General features: G+C 50.8%; 1 protein-coding gene across 1 annotated transcript in view; it reads right to left on the bottom strand.

Moving 5' to 3' along the window:
• The window catches only part of gpib (glucose-6-phosphate isomerase b), a 33,128-nt gene extending 20,636 nt beyond the window's left edge, over positions 1–12,492 (bottom strand). The window contains exons 1-3 of the mRNA XM_070898322.1: positions 12,279–12,492; positions 3,500–3,590; positions 2,681–2,749 (exon numbers count right to left, since the gene is read on the bottom strand). Of these exons, the coding sequence (XP_070754423.1) occupies positions 2,681–2,749; positions 3,500–3,590; positions 12,279–12,403 (285 nt within the window). The 5' untranslated portion in view covers positions 12,404–12,492. The remainder of the gene's footprint in view (positions 1–2,680; positions 2,750–3,499; positions 3,591–12,278) is intronic.
• Between the last annotated feature and the right edge of the window lie 1,191 nt (positions 12,493–13,683).

Genomic DNA, 13,683 nt, shown 5'->3' with positions numbered 1-13,683 from the left:
CATCCTCGATACGAGGGACTGCCTATGATGATGATGATGATGATGATGGCCAGCTTTGCTTTTGGTCCATTAACAGTGCAGCCCATGTGATCTTTCACCATGTGGGGTCCCAGCCTCATGGTGCAGGCCGCCCGGGACCTGGTTGGTCATCATTCTCCATCAGCCGAGTTTCCAAGCTGTCCATTCCCCTTTCCTCCACATTGGAGCTCCGGTTAAAACGAAACACGCTGGCAATACTTCCACCAGTCCATCAGAACGGGTTCCATGTGCCACGCGTGCTCAGTCCCACCCCCCTACTCCCTGCCCCGTGCTAGTATAGCTGTAACAGATGGAATAGCCAGCATTGGTTAATATAAAATATAGATCCACAGGTTAAAGGTCGAATCTGCAGTGGTCAGAAAGGCTTCACAATGCCTGGCCAGGAAGGACAGCAGATTCGGGGGTAGAGTTACTGCTGAGAAAGGAGTGAATAAACTCAGTGTAAAGGTTTACAACGTAGGGACATGCGAGGTGGTGCAATTTGGTCGGAGGAATAAGGAGGCGACTCACGGCTTGGAAAACCAGCGTTATCATGGTAACGGACAGAGGGACAACCCCAAAACGCTTTACAGCCCCAATAATAACTAGTCACTGTTGTAATGTAGGAAACGCAGCAGCCAATTTGTGCATTGCAAGATCCCACAAACAGCAATGTGATAATCACCAGATAATCTGTTTTAGTGATGTTGGTTGATAGTGGCCAGGGTACCAGGTATAACTTCCCTGCTCTTCTTTGAAATAGTGGCCATGGGATCTTTTACGTCCACCTGAGAGAGCAGATGGGGCCTTCGTTTAACGTCTCATCCGAAAGATGGCACCTCGGACAGTGCAGCGCTCCCTCAGTACTGCCCCTCCGACAGTGCGGCGCTCCCTCAGCACTGCCCCACCGACAGTGCGGCATTCCTTCAAGTGTCAGCCTAGATTTTTGTGCTCAAGTCCCTGGAGTGGGACTCGAACCCACAACCTTCTGACCCAGAGGAGAGAGTGCTGCCCACTGAGCCATGGGCTGTAACACTCTCGTTGAACATCAGACGACTGTTAATGATAGCCGACTCTGCTCCACCAGTGGTCCTGTGGCACTGTGTGGTGCCACACTCACGCACCAGCTCCCCGTGGGTACGAGGGGTGGGGGTACCAGTGCCCATGGACCCCTGGGATCAAGGAGACCCCAGCTGTGAGCCACTCGGCTCTGTACCCAGTTCCACCCACGTGCTCAACAACAGCCCAAAAGCCCAAATTTTCAATCTTGCTTCAGGACGAACTCTCCCAGCCGGTTGCACAAATCCAATTTCACAATTTCACAACGCCCCGTTTCACCACATCCTGCCGTGGGCAGCAGGCAGCTGGTTATTGGGACAAGGGTCCTTGCGACACACATAGAGGGAGCCTTGGACTGCAACAGGAATAGGAACACCAGGAGGGAGACTGACCGGACACGGCAAAACTGCAGCACGCCCAGTCCCACCCACCCCGGGCAGCTTGCTCCCCCACAGGGCAACTTCCCCTCTCCTCCTCCTCCTCTCTTCTCCCACCCCCCCCCCCCCCACCCTTCCTCTCCCTTTCTCCACTGCCACCACCACCCCCCCCCCCCGCCCTGCAGCGGGTTGCCTTCTGGTTCCTCACCCAAGCAGCCAATCAATCATTGTGCGCAAGCCCAGTGAGTGGGCTACTCGACTCTGGAAGGCATCAAGGCCGAGTTGGTCCCGGTCCTCACTGGAGCCCCTGCCCACAGGCCTGCACATCCAGCGGGATTGGTGCAGTGCTCATGAGGCTGAACCCTGTACGACCGGCCCCTTCATCACTCGGGTTAACCCCAGGAGGGCTCAAGGCCGACTCGAGCCCTGCTGCCCCGTGGGGAAAATATTCAAACCACGACACACGGGTTAGTAACGAAGACGGGGGAATTAGGGAGAACCGTTTCACCACTCGAATTGTGGAATCATTTCCCAGAGAAAGAGACTAGAAACATAGAAATATAGAAAATAGGTGCAGGAGTAGGCCATTCGGCCCTTCGAGCCTGCACCGCCATTCAATGAATTCATGGTTGAACATGCAACTTCAGTACCCCATACCTGCTTTCTCGCCATACCCCTTGATCCCCCGAGTAGCAAGGACTTCATCTAACTCCCTTTTGAATATATTTAGTGAATTGGCCTCAACTACTTTCGGTGGTTCTGGAGAGAGGCGGGATCGAGGGATTTGGTAAGCAGGTGGGGTTGATCAGAAGGGGGAAGAGTTTGATGGGCCGAATGGAATTTTCCCGTTAGTAAACATCCTGTTGTGTGAAGGGCGGGGTTCACACATTCCTCGTCAGCACCTCCCAAACCCGCGACCTCTATCACCTAGAAGGACAAGGGCAGCAGGCGCATGGGAACACCCCCACCTCCACGTTCCCCTCCCAGTCACACACCATCCTGACTTGGAAATATATCGGCCGTTCCTTCATCGTCGCTGGGTCACAATCCTGGAACTCCCTCCCTAACAGCACTGTGGGAGCACCTTCACCACACGGACTGCAGCGGTTCAAGGCGGCGGCTCACCACCACCTTCTCAAGGGGCAATTAGGGATGGGCAATAAATGCCAGCCTTGTCAGCAACATCTACACACTTTCAGCTCTCAGTAAGATGGGACATGCCTTACCTCTGTGAAGTTAATCTTCTCCCCGGTGAACATACGATCTCTGGCCTTCTCAACACCCCGCGACCTCGCCTGGGGGAAAAAAATACACAAACAGACTTCAAATAATCCTTGGCGAGTTCTGCTGCCATCACACCAGGTTCGAGAGGGTTAACCCCCCAACCCCCACCTTACGGGCATGAATGGCAGGCATTGAGTTATACAACACCTCCCTCCGAACTGCAGTGACTGTTATATAGGCAAATGGGGCCGCTATTCTGTACATAGCAAGATCCCAAATACAGCAGAGACATGAATGGCCGGTTAATTTGTGCTTGGTGATGTTGGTTGTGGGAAGAATGTTGCCCAGGAAGACGCGGCCCCAGACCAGCGGGAAGTCAGGGAGATGAAGTCGCAAAAATATCAGAAAATGAGAGTCTCAAATGCTGGTCTGTGTCGAGTTAAGTCAGAGCTGTGGAAGCAATACAATTGGCCTCAGTACCTTAGCTTGGCAGGGGTGGGGGGCGAGTGCCGAGGGGTAATGACTGAATTCCACTAGAGACAGACCACTGCCTAGAAACACGCGCTGGAGGGCACGCCTGCACGTGTGCATACGATCCGGATCAGGGCAAGCTCCCACAGTCGAATAGCTGACACTCTCAGCCAGTTTTGTGACTCACCCCCTCCCCCCAAACTACAGAAAACCAGAAAAACAAAACAAACAAGCTAGCATTGATCGATCGTGAAGCACTTTGGAACGTGCTGAGGATGGGAAAGGCGCCACACAAACACAATGCTTCCACTACGTTAACAGAGAGTGATCCGTGGCTCAGCGGCACTCACCAGGTCAAGCAGCATCTTCTTCACCTCATCCGTGATGAGATTCTTCGAATAATCCAGCAAAACATCTCCGTCATCCGTTGCAAGGGTTAAACTGTGGGCAGAGAGGAGGCAGTTAGAGCACAGTGACATGCCGGACCTCCGAGAACCAAACCCAACCCCCCCTCGTCTCCAACATGCCCTCCCCCCCCCCCCTCCTCCATCCACTGAATCCACCCCCCACCCTCGTCTCCACCACCCACCCAATCTCCCAATCCCCTTATCTCCACCCCCTTCCCCATCAGCCCCACATCCACATCACCACCCACCCAATCCCCTTATCTCCATCCCCTTCCCCATCAGCCCCACCCACCCATTCAGTCACCTCGTCTCTACCCCCCACCCCCTCTGTGCCGGCTCTTTCGAAGAATGATCCAATTTGTCCCACTCCCCGCTCTTTCCCCATAATCTCTGCAATTTTTTTCTCCTTCAAATATTTATCCAATTCCCATTTGAAGGCTACCAGTGAGTCTGTCTCCACCACCCTATCAGGCCACGCATTCCAGATCCTAACCCCTCGCTGCGAAAAAATGTTTCTCCTCATGTCGCCTCTCACCTTAAATCTGTGTCCTCTGCTTATCGACCCTTCAGCCATTGCCATCCTTACCCGGTCTGGCCTACACATGACTCCAGTCCCCACACTGGAGTCCCCACACATGGTTGCCTCAGTGCAACGGGGGGCAAGCAATAAACGGGACGTATAGAGAGAGATAGAGAGAGATAGAGAGAGATAGAGAGAGATAGAGAGAGATAGAGAGAGATAGAGAGAGATAGAGAGAGATAGAGAGAGATAGAGAGAGATAGAGAGAGATAGAGAGAGATAGAGAGAGATAGAGAGAGATAGAGAGAGATAGAGAGAGATAGAGAGAGATAGAGAGAGATAGAGAGAGATAGAGAGAGATAGAGAGAGATAGAGAGAGATAGAGAGAGATAGAGAGAGATAGAGAGAGATAGAGAGAGATAGAGATAGAGAGATAGAGAGATAGATCGAGATGATTGTTTAACCAGTTCTGAGTTTATAAACTGGGGAGAGAGTTGGAGTATTGACAGGAAATGCTCAGGGGGTTGGGTCCTGAGTGGGAGGCCCATGACCCTCGGGTGACAGGGACTTGGCCCGCTTCGCACTGTCGTGAGCTGGCATCATTGACCCAAAGGCTCTGCCCAGTACACGACCTGGTGCTGTGACAGGGTCGGTCTCTCTGCCGACAACATGAGCTGCAGATTGCTGGGCATCTCAGCTGGCAACGTTCCGATATTTCTAACTGTATCTGCAGTCTGTAAACACAGAAACATAGACAATAGGTGCAGGAGTAGGCCATTCGGCCCTTCGAGCCTGCAGCGCCATTCAATGAGTTCATGGCTGAACATGCAACTTCAGTACCCCATTCCTGCTTTCTCACCATACCCCTCGATTCCCCTAGTAGTAAGGACTACATCTAACTCCTTTTTGAATATATTTAGTGAATTGGCCTCAACAACTTTCTGTGGTAGAGAATTCCACAGGTTCACCACTCTCTGGGTGAAGAAGTTTCTCCGCATCTCGGTCCTAAATGGCTTACCCCTTATCCTTAGACTGTGTCCCCTGGTTCTGGACTTCCCCAACATCGGGAACATTCTTCCTGCATCCAACCTGTCTAAACCCGTCAGAATTTTAAACATTTCTATGAGATCCCCTCTCACTCTTCTGAACTCCAGTGAATACAAGCCCAGTTGATCCAGTCTTTCTTGATAGGTCAGTCCCGCCATCCCGGGAATCAGTCTGGTGAACCTTCGCTGCACTCCCTCAATAGCAAGGCGTTGGCTCGGTGCTTGGCAGAGAGAGGAGCCAATCAGATAACTGGGGGCAGGTTCCACTCAACGCCCACACTCCCTCGCTCCGCACCACAAAGCTGTGCAAGGATTGTTACATTCCCACCACGTTCAATCGGAATGTCAGTTTTCTTCCAGTGCCCGACATTCTCGCCCTCCCCCCACCTCCAGCAACATCCCCGCACTGCAGCGCTCTCCGGGTCAGCTGTGGCTCACTGGGTGCCCCCCCCTCACTTTTCAGTCCCACAGCAGAGACTTAGCACAAAAATCTCAGCGCCGAGCGAGCGCCGCACTGTCGGAGGGGGCGGGGCCGAGCGAGTGCCGCACTGTCGGAGGGGGCGGCGCCGAGCGAGCGCCGCACTGTCGGAGGGGGCGGCGCCGAGCGAGCGCCGCACTGTCGGAGGGGGCGGGGCCGAGCGAGCGCCGCACTGTCGGAGGGGGCGGGGCCGAGCGAGCGCCGCACTGTCGGAGGGGGCGGGGCCGAGCGAGCGCCGCACTGTCGGAGGGGGCGGCGCCGAGCGAGCGCCGCACTGTCGGAGGGGGCGGGGCCGAGCGAGCGCCGCACTGTCGGAGGGGGCGGCGCTGAGCGAGCGCCGCACTGTCGGAGGGGGCGGCGCCGAGCGAGCGCCGCACTGTCGGATGAGACGTTAAACAGAGGCCCCGTCTGCTCTCAGGTGGATGTAAATGATCCCATGGTCACTATTGGAAGAAGAGCAGGGGAGTTCTCCCCGGTGTCCTGGGGCCAATATTTATCCCTCAATCAACATCACAAACAGATTATCTGGTCATTATCACATTGCTGTTTGTGGGAGCTTGCTGTGCACAAATTGGAGGCCACGTTTCCTACATTACAACAGTGACTACACTTCATTGACTGTAAAGCGCTTTGGGATTTCCTGAGGTTGTGAAAGTCGCTATATAAATGCAAGTCTCTCTTTGTTATTGCACCTCCCCCACACACACACAGGCTCTCTAATTCTCTCAAGTCCATGTTCCTCTCTGCCTTCAACAATCTCCTGAGCTCCCTGCTCATTGGTCGAGCCTTTGGATTCTCAACCACCTACTCCTCTCACCCTCCCTTCTGCCCCCTCGGTAATCAGCACTGGGGAAACATTAGGAGGGAGGTTTATGACCAAAGGAACTCCACTGGCTCAGAATGACATTAAAAGAGGCAACATTTTTCAATCAAGTTAGGACATCTTGCTCCAGTTGGACAACTGGCCCATAAGCCTCTACTACGTCAGCCACTGGGTCAAATCTGTTCAGGAATGACAGGGGAGAGGCTGATTTCAGGATGCGGACAAGGCTGGCATGTATTGCCCATCCCCTCGCTGACCCGCGAGATGGTGGGCCTTTTTTTTTAAGAATCGCTGCAGTCTATGTGGTGAAGGTGCTCCCACAGTGTACAAGATCAAATAAATTGATACAGCTCGCTAGGCCACTTCAGAGGGCAGGTCAGAGTCAACCACGTTGGTATGGGACTGGAATCACATATAGGCCCAGACCGGGTAAAGACGGCAGATTTCCTCCCTAAAGAGGACATTAGTGAACCAGGTTCATAGTTGCTTTTAATGCCTAGATTTGTTTTAATTGAATTCAAATTCTTAAATGTTTGAAACTCACATTTTCTGGATTACTAATCCAGTGCCAGAACCACAGACAGCTGTACCAGTCAGGCAACTATCTGACCGACAGTCACAACACTAAAATCTGTTTAAATAAGGAAGTAAGCTCACAAACCAGATGAGACACCTAAACCAGGAAGTACCCACACCAAATATAGATTTATTATACAGTCAAAAAGTAAATGAGGAATTTAGATACATTTTATGATTCAATATTAATAAATGACACTTTAATACTTTCATGAATTTAAATTTATTTAAAATCTGCTTCAGTAGTTCAGTAACTGCAAGCTTAGTTATGGTCAGCCATACAGCCCCTCCCCCGATCTCCACATCACTACAAGTGTCTCAGGATTTAACCCACGCACTCCGCAAAGTCGGAGTGAAAGGAGGGGGCGCGGGATGGGAGAATATCTCCAGAATGTTGCCAGGACTAGAACATTTTTAGTGGTCATGAGGAGAGATTGGATAGGCTGGGGTTGTTTTTTTTGGAACACAGGAGGCTGAGGGGAGACCTGATTGAGGTGTATAAAATTATAAGGGGCCTGGATAGAGTGGATAGGAAGGACCTATTTCCCTTGGCAGAGGGGTCAAGAACCGGGGGCATAGATTTAAAGTAAAGTAACTGGGGGGAGGTTTAGAGGGGAGATGAGGGGAAAAAAAAATTCACCCAGAGGGTTGTGAGGGTCTGGAACTCACTGCCTGAAAGGGTGGTAGAGGCAGAAACCCTCACCACATTTAAAAAGTATTTGGATGTGCACCTGAAGTGCCGTAACCTACAGGGCTACGGACCGAGAGCTGGAAAGTGGGATTAGGCTGGGTAGCTCTTGGTCGGTCAGCGTCGACACGATGGGCCGAATGGCCTCCTGTGTTGTAATTGTCCATGATTTTATCTCCCAAAATTCATCCTAAACTCACAGGAGGCAATGAATCAGCAAATACACACACACACACTCAGTCCATTTCACTCAATGTGCACAGAGGGTTGAGATTACTGCCAGTAAGAAGAGATGCTGGTGAGATTCTGCCAGCTATTCCCAGATCTCCAGACACCCAGTCTATTTCTGGCAATTCACGCCTGGTCAAATTGCATCGGATCACAGTCGCCCGACTGCAGCATTTCCTCGCAGTTCATTGAGCAGAGGAATCCAGAGAGAACATCGGAATTTCTATTTGACAAAAGACCGAGCTCCATCTGGTTCTCCTTCTCCCATCCTGGTAGTCATGCGATATAACGGTATGGTGTTGACCAATCTCTATCAATACGTCTCCAACAGACCCAGACATCAGACGAGGAAAACCCCCAGAGGGGGAGCGCTTTGGGAACCAGATGTCTAAAGTCCCCTGTTCCCCCCCCTCCCCCCCCGAGCTCGGAACACACCACATGTCATGGCTCACATTGCTCAGATACTGGAGCACAAAATGTTATTTTCTGAAAGAAATCCATCGAATTTGCCTTCGAATGAATCAATACTAACTGCGTCCCCTGTCCCATTAGATTGATCACTCGTTCACTGAAATATTGGTTGCACAGATTGGATTTGAATTTGCCCTTCGAGCGCAGGCCGTGACCTCTAGGTCTACTGTTCTGGACACGGTCGACATTATCCCGTTCCTTCAGAACCCTAAAAACAGCAATCGGATTTCTCCATCTTCTCTGTCACAGTCAGAACATGCCCAGTTTACATAATCATAATCCAATCTCTCCATCTGCTCAGTCATTCTGGTCACAATCTGCCCTGTCCTCAATAGCTGCAATATCCTTCCTGTACCGTGCGGGGGCCATGCGCGGAGCCCCGGGGGCGGGGGGCACCAATGATTTATAAAGCAGCAAGATCACCTCACTATTTTGGCTCAATATTGGCCTTTAATACTCCCCAACATCTGATTTACTCACCGACACCGAGCCCGGTTGCAATAGCTTCCATTTATTGTCAATCAGGATGTCCCCCTCCCAGCCGCCCCCCCACCCCGGATCTCTCATTTTCCAGGCACATTATTTTCTTTCCATTGAAGTAATAGTCCCTGCCTGAAACTTTTGTTCCCATGTGAAGCACTTTGCATTTCTTGACATTGAATTTCATCTGCCACCTGTCTGCCCACTTCCATTCAAATCCATCTGCAGCTTATTCTGCTCAACTTCAGAGCCTTCATCAACTTTGCATCTTCTGTGACTCCAAGCGCCAGCGCATTTATGAAGATATTAAACAAAGGAGGTCTTGAAAGCAGACCCAGGTGAGAACCCGCCAGTAACATCCTCCCAGGCTGATGACGATCCCTATACCACCATCCTCTGGGTTCAAACAATTCCAAATCCAGTGTCAAATATTTCCACTGATCCCCGCTGTTGTTACTTTCAGTACTAGCCTTTCCAGAAAAGCTGTATCAAAGGCCTTATTGAAATCCAAGTACACCACAACCACTGCCCAACCCGGAGCAGGCTCCTGTGTCACACCTACAAAGGACACCAGTTGCTTTCATTTTATTTCTATCCAGATGGCCCAAAGATTTTTTTTTGGCCAATCTTTTTCTATCATTCCTCCAATAAATCAACAACTTGTATTTATATAGCGCCTTTAACACAGTAAAACATCCCAAGGCGCTTCACAGGAGCGTTATCAAACACAATTTGACACCGAGCCACATAAGAGATATTAGAGTACAAGGTAGGTTTTAACATAACATAAGAAATAGGAGCAGGAGTAGGCCATTCGGCTCCTCGAGCCTGCTCCGCCATTTAATAAGATCATGGCTGATCTGATCATGGACTCAGCTCCACTTCCCTGCCCGCTCCCCATAACCCTGCACTCCCTTATCGCTCAAAAATCTGTCTATCTCCACCTTAAATATATTCAATGACCCAGCCTCCACAGATTTACAACTCTGAGAAGAAATTCCTCCTCAGTTCTAAATGGGCGACCCCATTTTCTTAAACTATGTCCTCTAGTTCTAGATTCCCCCACAAGTGGAAACATCCTCTCTGCATCTACCCTGTCGAGCCCCCTCAGTAAGAAGGAAAGAGAGGCAGAAATGTTTAGGAGGGAATTCCAGAGCTTAGGGCCCAGGCAGATGCAGGCACGGCCGTCAATGGTGGAGCAAAGGAAATCGGGGTTGCACGAAAGTGCCAGAATTAGAGGGGCGCAGAGATCTCAGGGGGCCGGGGCTGGAGGAGGTTACAGAGATAGGAAGGAACGAGGCCATGGAAGGACTTGAAAACAAGGATGAGAATTTCAAAAATCAAGGCAGAAATGTGTCAGAGGGTCAATCAATCAATTCACATGTGAGATTAGACACAGTGTTAGCAACACGCTCAAACTCAGTGAGTCACTGGATCCTGTTGTTCATACTCTTTAGGGTCACCCCCCCACACCCCCACACCCCCACACACTCCCACCCTCGCTTTCACTCCTCTTCCGGGTTACAAGTATGAAGAAATTCTGAATCGACTAGGCTTATAGTCACTGGAATGTAGATGAATGAGAGGGGATCTCATAGAAACATATAAAATTCTGATAGGATTGGACAGGTTAGATACAGGAAGAATGTTCCCGATGTTGGGGAAGTCCAGAACCAGGGGTCACAGTCTAAGGGGTAAGCCATTTAGGACCGAGATGAGGAGAAAATTCTTCACTCAGAATTGTGAACCTGTGGAATTCTCTACCACAGAAAGTTGTTGAGGCCAGTTCATTAGATATATTCAAAGGGGAATTAGATGTAGCCCTTACGGCTAAAGGGATCAAGGGGTATGGAGAGAAAGCAGGAATGGGGTACTGAAGTTGCATGATCAGCCATGATCATATTGAATGGTGGTGCAGGCTCGAAGGGCCAAATAGCTACTCCTGCACCTATTTTCTATGTTTCTATGTTTGAATGCCTGACGTCCTCCAACAAGTGTGTTTTGGCAGGCTGTTCGTCAGCATGGGGCATCATGGAGTTGCTCCAGCGGACATCAGTTCCAATATTAAGATCACAAATTGTGCCAATTACAGCAAGGCTTCTCCAAGTAAAAGCCGCCCGTAGGAGTTGCCATTCCCCAGAGCCCATTTTCACACGGTCATAAATACCACAGTAATTAATTGCACTGATTAAAGACCGGTTTATAGTTTTGTGTTGCGGGGGGGGGGGGGGGGGGGGGGGAGGGAAAGTGTGGAAAGAGGAGAAAGTCCAAGGGAATGCCCCTGTTGTGTCAGAGGGTCAATCAATCAATTCGCAGTCCATCACTGCCTGCTCTCACCAGCCTTGAGGAGAAACTTCATCTCTGCATCTCCCCCACCTCCAGAACATAATGAGGCCAAATCAGCACAAACTTTATCAAATCTCACAGCACAGGAGGCCATTCAGCCCATGCCAGCTCTTTGAAAGAACAATCCAATTAATTCCACTCCCCTGGCCTGTGACTAGATAGATCACTTTCTTTATTCCAGTTAGTTTCTATTTCCATTGATTGGGGAGTCTAGGGAGCATAGCCTATAAATTAGAGCCAGACCTTTCAGGAGTGAAATTAGGAAACACTTCTACACACACAGGGTGGTAGGAGTTTGGAACTCTCTTCCACAAAATTTTACATTGGAGATTGATAGATTTTTGGTAACCAAAGGTATTAAGGGATACGTGCAACGATGGGTAGATAGAGTTCGGTTGCAGATCAGCCATGATCTCACTGAATGGCAGAACAGACTCGAGGGGCTGCATGGCCTCCTCCTGTTCCTCTGTTCTTATCCAATATCTCTTTTAAAGTTGACTATATAAAGTGGATATCCATGGAGACAGCCCAGTGTCCACCTGGGATTAGCTCAGAGCTCCAACAATTCCTTTTCCGTGAGATTATTGCAGGAAAACATTGGCGGCTTAGCAGGGTGCTGAGTGCTGGCTACCCCCTCCCCACCCCTCTCAGTTGAGGTTTGCGCCCCTGGGTGCTGCAGTTAGACAGGATGCAGAGAGAGAGCGAGGGGGGGGGGGGGGGGGGGGAAATGACTAAGCAGAATGCGATCCCCAGCCCCGTGCCGTACGGCACGTACACACCGAGAGGGCAGGAGGAGAGTCTGGGGCACTGGCCCACCCCACAGGGCGGCCCCACCGGGAATCCAGACTCAAATCGAGATTGCTCCTGGGTGAAGATCCCAGAGTTGGACCTAGATGATCCTGGGACGGTATTTAAAAGGACCCAGACACTTCGACCTTGAGCTGGGGGGGCGGGCAACAATTAAAATAAATGCCCGGGTGGGGTAAATAATCGCAAGCATGTGCTTGGGGAAGTTAATGCCCCTGGGAGACATTAAATCCGAGGGGTTACAGGGGAAACGACCCACCTGAAGCGGCTGAACCGGTCGGACTCGGCTTCGAACATCTTTCGCAGCAGGAGGCCGCAAGAGTTGCGCTTGTGCCAGTCTGCGAGGGCCTTGAAGTTGGCATCGGCAGTGAAAGCGTTGGCCATGGCGAGCGGCGGTGCGGGGCAGAAAGACACTGACACACAAAGCGGCTACAATGTAACTGCAGCACTGAAACTGGCAACACTCATCACTGAAACTGCAACACTGTGTCCGGCCAATCAGCGGCAGGACCCGCCCTCTCCGCCCTCACTGGCGGCGCACCCAGCCAATCGCGGCGCAGGGCAGCGGGTGACATCACAATGCCTGAGCAGAAGTTGCAGTCTCAGGGTTCGGGGCGGCGTGAACAGGGAGACTGGTCCAAATTGGCAATTCGACCGGGGGAGGCTTTCTGTCTGCCTGTCTGTGAGGGCAGTTAATGCGGAGCTGATGTGGGCAGCTGGTTTATCCACCCCGGAGCAGGGTGCGCGGTAACATTTTAAGGGGCGGGGTCGCTTTACCTTGGCTGAAAGAGGAAGAGACGGGGGCGGGACACATGTCTCAAGGTCATAAAGTGCAATCCAATATATGAAGCACAAGAGGGAGTTTGTGCGTTAAGAGGAAAAGTAAAAGTGGAGGGCAGAGAAACCTAAGGCAAAAAGTAAAAAGGGCCACATTACATCAAAATTCTAAAAGGGCAAAGTGTGTTCGAAAGACAAGTCTGAAGGCCCTGTGCCTCAATGCAAGGAGTATTCGGAATAAGGTGGACGAATTAACTGCGCAGATAGCAGTTAATGGGTAGAATGTAATTGGCATCACGGAGACATGGCTCCAGGGTGACCAAGGCTGGGAACTCAACATCCAGGGGTATTCAACATTTAGGAAGGATAGACAGAAAGGAAAAGGAGGCGGGGTGGCATTGCTGGTTAAAGAGGAAATTAATGCAATAGTAAGGAGGGACATTAGCTTGGATGATGTGGAATCGGTATGGGTGGAGCTGCGGAATACCAAGGGGCAGACAACGCTAGTGGGAGTTGTGTACAGGCCACCAAACAGTAGTAGTAAGGTTGGAGACAGCATCAAAAAACAAATAAGGGATGCATGCAATAAAGGTATAGCAGTTATCATGGGTGACTTTAATCTACACATTGATTGGGCTAACCAAACTGGTAGCAATGCTGTGGAGGAGAATTTCCTGGATTAGGGATGGTTTTCTGGACCAATATGTCGAGGAACCAACCAGGGAGCTGGCCATCCTAGACTGGGTAATGTGTAATGAGAAACGACTAATTAGCAATCTTGTTGTGCGAGACCCCTTGGGGAAGAGTAACCATAACATGGTAGAATTCTTTATTATGATGGAGAGTGATACAGTTAATTCAGAAACTAGGGTCCTGAACTTAAGGAA

Source organism: Pristiophorus japonicus, chromosome 13 (assembly GCF_044704955.1).
Source record: "Pristiophorus japonicus isolate sPriJap1 chromosome 13, sPriJap1.hap1, whole genome shotgun sequence".
Lineage (NCBI taxonomy): Eukaryota > Metazoa > Chordata > Chondrichthyes > Pristiophoridae > Pristiophorus > Pristiophorus japonicus.
Note: the sequence above shows the minus strand (reverse complement) of the source record. Positions and strands in the feature narration are given on the sequence as shown.